Below are 10,937 nucleotides of genomic sequence, written 5' to 3'. Positions count from 1 at the left end.
TGAATCTTTCAGCTCCAGTAACTCCATACTCTCATGACCCAGTGTGCTTCAATGATCCAGTTATCCTTTGTGCTTTAGAGACCCATTCTACTATAGTGACTGTCTGTACTTTACTGACTGTTTATGTTAGAGTAACATTTGTACATCAGTGATTTTTTGTGCTTCAGTAAATCTGTTTTTTAGTGACCCGGTGTGCTCCAAAGACACTGCACTATGGTGACCGTTTATCCTCCAGTTACCCTGTGCTCAACTGACCCTGCTCAAGTGACTTTTGGACACCAGTGACGTTTCATGCTCCGGTGCCTGTGCTGCATGACTTTTGCACACTAGTGACCCCCTATGCTCCAGTACCTCCCGACCCAGTGATCCCATACCTCAATAAGCCTTAGCGCCCATTGACCTATGTGCTTGAATGACATTGTGCTCCAATTACTCCATACAGTAAAATTAGAAAATGTGCCACAGTTTGGTTGTGAATATACTGTATTTTTTGCCCTATAAGACGCACTTTTTCTTCCCCAAAACTGGGGGGGAAAAGTTCGTGCGTCCTATACGACAAATGTGTTATAAAATAATTAAAATAAGATACTCACCCGATACCCGATCCTGAGTGTGTCTCTTCTCCTCGCTGGCTGCATGCAGCGTGTGTCTCCTCTCCTCTCTGGCAGCGCGTGTCTTCTCCTGGCTGCAGTGAAAGAAGCCGGCACAGCGCCCCCTGCTGTTCCCTGTCCTAACTGCCGTACAGTGGAAAAAAAGCACAGAGTGATCAGAAGGGGAATTTGAATGACACAGAGTGATCAGAAGGGGAATTTGAATGACACAGAGTGATCAGAAAGGGAATTTGAAACGCACAGAGTGATCAGAAAGGGAATTTGAATGGCACATGAGTGATCAGAAGGGGAATACCGGTATGAATGGCACATGAGTGATCAGAAGGGGAATAATCTTTCAGAATCTTTTTTTTCTAGATTTTCCTCCTTTAAAATTGGATGCGTCGTATATTCCGGAGCGTCTTATACGGCGAAAAATATGGTAAATGTCTTATTATCACTCATTGCTAGTCCGTAGGCCTTTTCAGCATCACTTTCAGCTGTCACTTAGAACAAATGATATGGTTATGGATGATATCTTATCAATTGCAATAAGCATAGCAATGAAATACAACTGTACTGTGTCATATTGCTGGTATGACGTCACCTTTTATCAAAAATGCCACTTCAAATTCCACCTGTATAAAACTTTTATGGCAATGTAAGTGCACACTGCTATTTTGGAGTTTAGAGTGTATTCTGTTTTGTGAATCCACAGATGACTGTATACTAATTCATTGGACACTGCTGCCGATAGTCCAAACAATACGCGGACAATTTGCCATTCCTTTGATTTGTATTTGTTTCGTCAAATTATTCTGTGTGAAATATCTGAGCATCACCTGAGATAACAGGATTGCTGAGAATAGCTCAGAATAGAAAAGTTGCACACCTCATGTTACACCCCGATCACATGAATCATTCCGAATTTCAAGAATGATCACTTAAAATTGCACTGCGGTCAGGTCACTGAGCGATAGCTTTGCATTTTATTCTGCAGTATAAACATAAACCGAAGAATATTAGTAACTGTAGTTACAAAATATTTTTTGACGTATATAACTACAAGATGATATAAGAAAGAATCAGTTTTATCGAACTATAAAACAGTTTGGGGTCTCATTCCATTTAAGTCTGGCGGATCTCTTCCATGAAGCTGTTCAGAGGGCAGCATGCAGTCCAGAGGACACCAGACAAATGTCTTTTTTCACTTATTTGGAAACTGGAGACTTGAGAGGTCGATAAGATAAGTAAATTATTTGGACGGCCTTGTACTTGTAAAAACTGAAGTTAGATTCTGGATGTCAGTGTAGCCCTCTAGGTCAGTGCCTTTTACACAGTGTTTGTGCAGGCAAAGATAAGACAGTGAGGCCTCTCTGTGCCTTGAGGGAGGGGGGTGTAGAAGATTAGCTAGAATAAACCCTAAATTAAAAAGTATAAAAGAACAAACTAAAGAATACATTTTCTTGGAAATTATTATGTTTTCTCTTCGATTTAAAGTATATTTAAAGCCTTCAGCTTTCGTTTAATTTACATGGATTGAGTAAAGGGTAAAACTTTTCTCAAGTTTTTTGTGCTCCATCAAACAGATTTCACTTCTTTTCCTGTAGACATATCTAGAATTTAGAGGAAATTCCTGCTAGATTAAGGAAATGTGCTCCTAGATCATTGTTATTTCTATTTAACTCTAATTACTGAATTTGTCCTTTTTTTTAAATTTTCATGGCAGTGGTCACCAGCAGAGGTGTAGCTAGGAATCGCTGGGCCTCATAGCAAAATACTGGATGCCCCAACTCAGGGGTCCCCAATGTGTCTCCGGTACACATCCCAGGTTTAGGGCAGTGGACCGGTTGTGTCCCTGGACTCAGACCTGTGATGGGAGAGTGGGGGGTTCTGAAATAATGACGTCACTACGGGAGAAGTTTCTTCTCCTTTGAGTGACACACGGCTCCCCGCGCATGGGCAGTCGGAAATCCGTGCATTTAGTTGTCCAAAAGATTGGGGACCCCTGCCCTAACTAACCCCCTATAATAGTGTCTCCATTGCAGTACTTCTTCATATAGTGGTGCATTATATTGTCTCACTCTAGTTCTCTCCATATTAGTGCACCTCCTTATGGTGTTTCATCCTATAGTAACCTCTATTATAGTGGACCCCGTATAATGGTCGCCATTATTATTATTAGTGCTTTACCCTATAGTTCCCTAAAATTTAGTAGATCTCCTTATTGTTCCCCTCATTGTTCCCCTTAGTTCCCCTGAAGAACTGTCACTGAAACTGGAGTCACATTAGGAGGACCCAGAATATAGCAGGCTACGATGCCAAACAGGGGAGGTAAATATAATACCTTGATGCTTCAAACTCTGCAGGGATAGGAAATTATTATTATACAGTATTTATATAGCGCCAAAATATTACACAGCTCTATACAAAGTCCATAGTCATATCAATAGCTGTCCCACAAAGAAGCTCACAATCTAATGTCCCTACCTTAGTCATATGTCATTATCACATGTCATTATCAAGGACAATTAACCTAATTGCATGTTTTTGGAATGTGGGAGGAAACTCACACAAACATGGGCAGAACTTGCAAACTCCATAGTGCCCTGGCCGAGATTTGAACCTGAGAGCTAGCACTGCAAAGACCAAAGTGCTAACCACTGAGCCACCATGCTGCCCCCATCCCCATTCATCTGCCCCCAGGCTCCGCCAAATCCATGATGGTGACCCTTATGCCACTTGCTTACCAAAACAAGCAGAGAGAATAAGAAAGGGACACAAAGGGATAAAAAAAAGACGGCATGGGTTCTGAACCCTTCACCACTTTAGAACTTTTTTAATTGCATGGTGTAACTAAAGCTATACCAAGTTTGTATTGCTGGCCAGTTTCACCCTCACTTTTTGTCTCAATTTAAAAAATTCAAAAATTTGAAGACCATGTGAACAGAAATTATCCAAAATCCCACCCAAGTCCGAGTGGATCTGATCAGACCATTTTCTCCCCATTGTTGCCAATGGGAAATAAGCGTGGAGGCTCCATGTCTCTAGAAGAGTGATAGTCTGTGAGTTTACACTTACCCATTTTATGTAATTGGTATACACTTCCATACTGTTTCATTGCTTCTAGGCCAATAAATCGCCATAAAAGAAAAATAATGTTTTTATATCCATGAGATTCTCCCAGCAAGGGGCTGGTAAGATGCATTCACAAAACAAGTGAAGACATTGTCCCTGGTAATTGGCCTTTGTAATGCAAATAGCTGCAAACAATGGCTGTGTGCTGCCACCTAACCATGGCTCCAGTTCAGCACAGCTCATTCATCCTGCACACAGCTTTGGCTGGCTGTGACACCTGCAGACATGCAAATATAGACAAGCAAGCTTTTTATTCTAGCCACAGACACTGCTGGAGATAGGACAGGGGGGGGGCAGGATGAGACCACCAGACAAATGTTCTTTTGGGGTATTTTCACACCTGTCTGTTCACTCAATGCAGTCATTATAAGACATGAAATTGTATTTTAGCTAACTAATGGGTTGGTGCATAACTTTGTTCTGCAGCTTGGCACGCTCACAACATTCAAATGCACAAGGATAGATATGTCATTGCTTTTGTGCATTTTTTCATATCTGCATCATGGTGGATCCCTATATTAAATATTTTTAATAATCAAAAAAGTTGAAATTAAAGTGATGATAAACTGATGAAGCCACTTAAGTGTCTTAAAACAAAAAAATTCTTGTCCTGGAGTGACAACACTCACTGTACTGTATCTAATGAGGAGCAGAGTTGTCACCCTATTACAGGAATTGTATTAGGACTTCCTATAAACGCTGAGACCCCGGCATCCTGTATGGTACATGGGTATTTCCTGCCCATCCAGTGGCAGAATGTAGCAATGGGGCAGACTGAGCACAAAATTGGCAGCAGATCTGCTTGCGTGTACTACGCCTAATAATTATTGGGGGGGGTGGGCATAGATAAAAAAACTTAGAAAACCCATCGCAATCGCTTATTTTTTTCCACCAAGATTTCCGGCACCCATGGCGTCTGTCTGCATTGCTCTCCTGATCCTGTCACCTCTGTGTAATGAGATAAACCTACAAGGACAACAAAGCTGTTGTGAAATTTCTGCCTGTGCAAGCAAGAGTTACCCTGTTCCAAATAAATCAAATAAATGTTGATTTTGTGACCGCATACATATGTGACCACATACATGGGCTGCAGGGAGATCTTGGAGAGTCCAAGGTTCATGCGATGTAAAAATAGCATTACTTGTAGAGGGGGGGGGGTCATTGCATTATAAGGGACTGCCCATGATCCCTATTGAATGATGTCTGCACCTCCAATTGTAGGGAACCATGGAAGAGCACACTAGCTCCCAGCAATGATAGAGTTTAACCAATTTTGGATTAGGATTACAACCCCTTTCAGGTTTTGACAGGCAACTCTCCAATCTGAAACCTAATTATTACAGTGAAGGGATGATTGATCCTCTGCACCCCTAGCATTTTATTGCTGTCCAAGTCAGGAAATGAGCACAGAAATCTTATTTACAGAGCCACGGCTAGAACCCTGTCAAGGGATCCACTCCTTCCGCACAAGATATACACTTTTTGGGCCCGTTTACACTTGCACATCCTGTATGGAATTCTCTGCAATGTACGCATTTTTGTGTGCTGGATTCACATCTGTGCGGTGCAACACTGTACACATTACCATGCGGTTCCACACCATAATGCAAGTGACACATGATGCTCCATCATTGCCACCAACTCTTCTGGGACTACCATCTTCAACCATTGGACAGCCATTGATGATGCAACTTACACGATATCCCTTGACATCTGGGTCAATTATGGCAACAGAGTTGGGCTCTACACTGCATGGTACATACACTGTGCAGTATAGGAAAAACATATAGCCACCAGGGGCTCAGGAAAAGTTTGCATGTGTCTTCTGCCAAATAAAAAAATAACTCTACCTTCTGGTAATTTTTGGGGTTTATTTCTTCTTTAAGGTAACCCAGGCTTTGGTATAGGCTGTCTATGTACCTGAAAAAAAACATCTTATGCACTAGTATGACAATGCAACATTCCAATATCTGCATGTATATCTACTGTATATGCAATGGGTGACATTTATTATTATTATTTATTTTAATAATATTACTAATAATAATAAACAGGATTTATATAGTGCCAACAAATTAGGCATTGCTGTACATTACATTTAGGCTGGTTCATGCCTGTGTGTTGGATAATAAAGCGAATTACTGGAACACATAACAACTGGATTTACATAACTTGCATTATGATGCCATTTAGTTAGCAAGCCCTCATGTTCACATACTGTATATCCGGGGTGACCAAAAGGTGGATCGGGATCTACCGGTAAGTAGATCACAGAGCCCTGCCTTTCAAAATAAACTCTACCGTGCACATTAGTTATTATTTCCAAGTTTTTACTGTTGGTGGATCATTTTGACTTGGTCATTTTAAAAGTAGCTTGCAAGCCAAAAAAATGTGGGCACCCCTGCTGTATATAGTAGATGCACCACAACACAGCCAAAATGCGCTGCTTCCATTTACTGCACCTCCAGGCACGAAAACCCTCACATTACACGATGCTTAACCCTGACACTTTTTAGTCAACTGTCCCTTTAAATGCATTCAATTCAGTTTGTGCAAATATTGAAATGAATCTTTTATCATTTTCTGGTTCAATAAACCATTACTGGAGAAGATACACTGCAATGGGAGAATCTGGGTGAACCAGCAAACCTTTCCTAAAATCATTTGCTATTATTTGGCAAATGTTTTTAATCCTGGACCAGATTTGCTGGATCACCCAGGTTTCCCCATGATAATCTATCTTTTCTAAATTCTAATAATTCAGAATCATTGTGTCCAGCAGTAGTGTATCTTATCATTCACCTTCCTCTCCCTGCACTTAGCTCCTTGTTGAACAAGTTTTCTGACACATTCCATAGCTCATTCTTTCAGGTGGCTTATTTACAGCAACCCTTTCCTGTCTCCATGTAAATGACAAGATATGGTGGCACATCAATGTCACACACACAGGTGACAACAGACTAGCCCTGCAGAGGAGAGGGACACTGCTCACTTATTGTGGTGCCTTCCCTCAGTCTGGGACAGTAAATTGTTGTTTTTGCTTGTTTTGTCATCACCATTAACCCTTTCAGTTTGCTAAAAAGTTGCACAAGGGGTCTGCACACCCCCACCCCTTACACTTTTCCTTTGATGCTTGCAGACAGCTCCCTAGCAGAGAATTAACATATCAGCAGAGAGATCACACTGGCTCTGATATTGATCAGCCTGTGCTGTGTGTTTGCCTGCTATTGTTGGGGGATAATTGAGTGTCAGTCTCTGTCTGTGTCGCCTCACTGGCGCCATGTAGTTTTTGGTTTGCTAATTTTACTAACCGTCTGCCTAGTCCTGCCCTATCCAGTCCAGCTACATGCATCCACCTGATCAGCAGACTGCGCCACTGCCACTGGCAGCGCTACTACTGGGACTAATCGCCCTCTGCAGCTGCTGCTCATTTCTTTATCATAGCTGTTAACCCTCTGTGCACCAATGAATAACTTTTAAACATTGCAACTGTGATATAAAAATATAATAAAGTGCTCTTTAGGTAGATCATGTCTATAGCAATTGCTAGGCACAAGTGGCTTTTTATTTGTTTTCTGCCTTTTTAGGATAAATGTTTAATTTATAGTTTTAAAACTATTATCTATAATGTTTTAAGTGTACAGCTTGCAACTAATCATATAGGTGAACACATAAATATATACACACATATAATCATATATACACATATACACTTCACTGATCCTGTAGAGCTGCTGCACTTGTTTTAACCCAATATATATATATATATATTCAGGGTTAAAATATATGTGATATATATAAATCACATATATATATATATATATATAATTAATTATATTTATGTATAAATGTATTTATGTATTATTTAATCTAAAAAATCTTATCATTTACTGTCCACCTACTTTTGATTCACCCTATATATATATATATATATATATACACACACATACACACACATATATATATATATATATATATATATATATATTTATATATATATGTATTTACAGGGTGAATCAGAAGTAGGTGGACAGTAAATGATAAGATTTATTTTGAGATTACATATACAATTATATTGACTAATACAACTACATTTTGATAAACAATTGTTAGATTTACAATTACATTTTATTGTAAACAATATTACAATACAAAAGCACTGAAAATGTTATCAACGCAGGTGCTCAAACTGCAGTCCACCTACTTTTGGTTCATATATATATATATATATATATATATATATATATGTGTGTGAAATAACAATGCATAAATTTAAGTATAGCACACTATTTCCCAGGGTGGTGTCTTGCACAGTAGTAGGAGATGCTAGCAGACAGTATAATACTCCTCTAAGCTTTTAAATGCTGATGAACTTAATGAAGAGGCATTAAAGTCTCCCTAGTCCATGTAGCCATTATGGCATTGTATTTCCAAGAGCTAATTCCAACATACACAGTGAATTTGATCTGCATGTTACTTAATGTGCATCCCATAAACCATGGCATTCCATTTCTGCTGGTAATGCATCTGATAGAGTTTAATTGGACTGCTCCATGCTGTATGGGCTGTGCTGAGCGGAGCCAGGCTGGAACACAGGATGTCTCTGCCATTGGGGTCTTATTGCAAGGGATTGACATTAGCAGGTTGTATGGGCATCATTTACTAAACTAGTGTCCAGTCTGCTGCTACAATGATGTGTCTATATGTAACCTGGCTGCAATTCTGGAAGACACAGTCAATGGCATTCACTTGTGGGCACAACAGTGAAAGTCTTGTATGGGGTGTTGTATGGTAAAGAGCTCAGCTGGGAGCTTGCTTATTGACCAAGCTGTAAATAAATACTGTGTTTATTTATCTTTGGTGGTCTGCATATGAATCACATGCATGCAGTTTGCTTAGTTTGTATGCAGACCACCCTACTACTGATAATGCAAGTCTGTATGGATCAAGAAATACATGGAGTAATTATTAATGGTGAATAGAATGTAATATTGAAGCATTTATAATAGGTGTAATGTAACCACTTGCTATGAATCTGACATTCACTAAAACATTCCCTAGTGGAGAATCAATTACTGCCACTGAAACACATGGACCTGGAAGATACTCCATTGAGTGAATGGCAGATTCATTGCTTTAGGCTTTAGGTTTTTTTGACTCACCTATATTTAAGTAAAAATAGATCTAGGCAATATGAGACTGTCATTGAGATCCATTCAAACATATTGGATTCAACTTTTTTTATTTTTTTCTCCTTCCTGTGGATCAGCTTCAGATTTTGTTTTTAAGGAAGCATTGTGTATTTTGTATACATTTGTATCTTTTGGCTAAACATGACTGTACATTAGATTGTTAGCCCCTTTCAGGTACAGCTAGTGACATGACTATGGATTTTGTACAGTGCTGCTTAATATGTCGGCGCTATATAAATACTGGATAATAATAATATAAATATGTATAATGAGTTTTAAACATTGCAACAATGTATCGAAATATATCAAAACTATATATTATTATAACACAATATGAATAGAACAATCATAGCCCAGTTACAAAGTATTTATATAGTGCTGACATATTATGCAGCTCTGTACAAAGTACATGTGTATATAATCCATCCAAATGACAAAAATGTAAAATCCTGAGAACTGAGAACCCTCAGATCCTTATAAAACATGACCTAAAAAATATTGGTCCTGATCGCCTATGGACAACTCTCCAAATGCGTTGGGGAGTTTGCTGCATTGGCGTGCGTTGGAAAATGCATTGTAACTAGCAGCAGTGTATATAACTCCTTTAATAACCTCCTAGATTGTAAGCTCTTGGGGCAGGGTCCTCACCTCCTGTGTCACTGTCTGTATCTGTCTGTCATTTACAACCCTTATTTAATGTACAGCGCTGTCTAATATGTCGGTGCTATATAAATCTTGTCTAATAATAATGTGCATGGGTTTAATAGCATGTGTTCACAGCGCGCTGGCGCATGTGCGTTATTCTCACCTATTAGTGCATTGTGCATGGGCCCCAAAGCAATCAGATATTCCCTGAATTTAACAATCTGCGGTGTAATAATTCTTAAAAGATTTTTTTCTACTGGCTGCATTTTTTTTAGTTTTTTATAGTAAAATTGTATTGTATTATAATGCAGAACTCCATAGATGATGAACAGGTTTATGTAAGGAAATATGAAATTGTTGTGGCTGGGCAGCCAAGCCTAGCAGATGAATATGATGAGTGCAGGACACAGTTTTTCCTAATGTCACCACAGCAGGTTAGAAAACATGAAATTTAGGAAGACAGCCATCAGCCCATCCAACTCAACCCAGCCCTCAACTCCCCTGGCCTGGAGGTGGAAATTGTATGATTGACAGGTCGCTAGGCCAGCCACGCAGTGTGCTCAGCGCGCTTGGGCGTGTGAAAACTACTCAGAGACCAATGGGCGGAGGGAGTGGGCGTGCCAATGCGCCTTTTGCTCCCGGGGCAGCGTTCTTATGCTCAGTGCTTGCCGTGGCAGAGTCAGTGTGTTGCATGGCTCGCTCGGCACTTGGATTGTATCGCTGGGATTATCGCTCTTTACGGTGATCGGTAGCGGTGGAGGAGCTGCCTGTGGTCTGTGTACCGGACACGCTTGCTTGTGCTATCTGGATCTGCATATCCTTTGGCATGGATGGTGATATTTTCCCCGTACAGCCCGAAGAGACGTTCATCGGAGCCGGGGAGAGCAGGGCTTGTCAATGGATCGGCTAATCTCCATCTGGCTACAACTAGAGCTTTGTGCTATGGCCATTCTCCTTACTAAAGGTGAGTCACAGCTTTACCTGCAGCACTACAAGTACCAGCATGTCTTCTGTGCCCTGTAGGCATTTCCAGGGAATCGTACTGTTTTCTGTATTATAGATACAATTGTAACATGGATACACTCTATGTCTTTCATTGATCACTATATTATTGGTACATTGGCTGATTTATTAAAGCAAGACTGCAGAGGATACACTTTCATCAGTATTTTGCTATTTGTTAGCAAATGTTTTTAATCCTGAATCAGATACATTCCAGGTTTGCTGGATCACCCAGCTTCAATGATGAAAGTGAATCCTCTCCAGCCTTGCTTTATTAGACCAGGCCCATTGTATATCATTCATCTGCCTTGTGATTAAAATGCAATAAATCACATATATTTTACAAATTACAGCTGGATCTATAAGTGGC

At 39.9% G+C, this 10,937-nt stretch overlaps 1 protein-coding gene across 1 annotated transcript in view; it reads left to right on the top strand.

The window, feature by feature from the left end:
* Positions 1-10,225: 10,225 nt before the first annotated feature.
* Positions 10,226-10,937, top strand: part of BAMBI (BMP and activin membrane bound inhibitor) — a 6,215-nt gene continuing 5,503 nt past the window's right edge. Inside the window, exon 1 of the mRNA XM_072412671.1 lies at positions 10,226-10,529. Coding sequence (XP_072268772.1) covers positions 10,463-10,529 — 67 coding nt within the window. The 5' untranslated portion in view covers positions 10,226-10,462. The remainder of the gene's footprint in view (positions 10,530-10,937) is intronic.

This window comes from Pyxicephalus adspersus, chromosome 5, assembly GCF_032062135.1.
Source record: "Pyxicephalus adspersus chromosome 5, UCB_Pads_2.0, whole genome shotgun sequence".
Taxonomy (NCBI): domain Eukaryota; kingdom Metazoa; phylum Chordata; class Amphibia; order Anura; family Pyxicephalidae; genus Pyxicephalus; species Pyxicephalus adspersus.
This window is presented reverse-complemented; position numbering and strand designations above follow the sequence as displayed.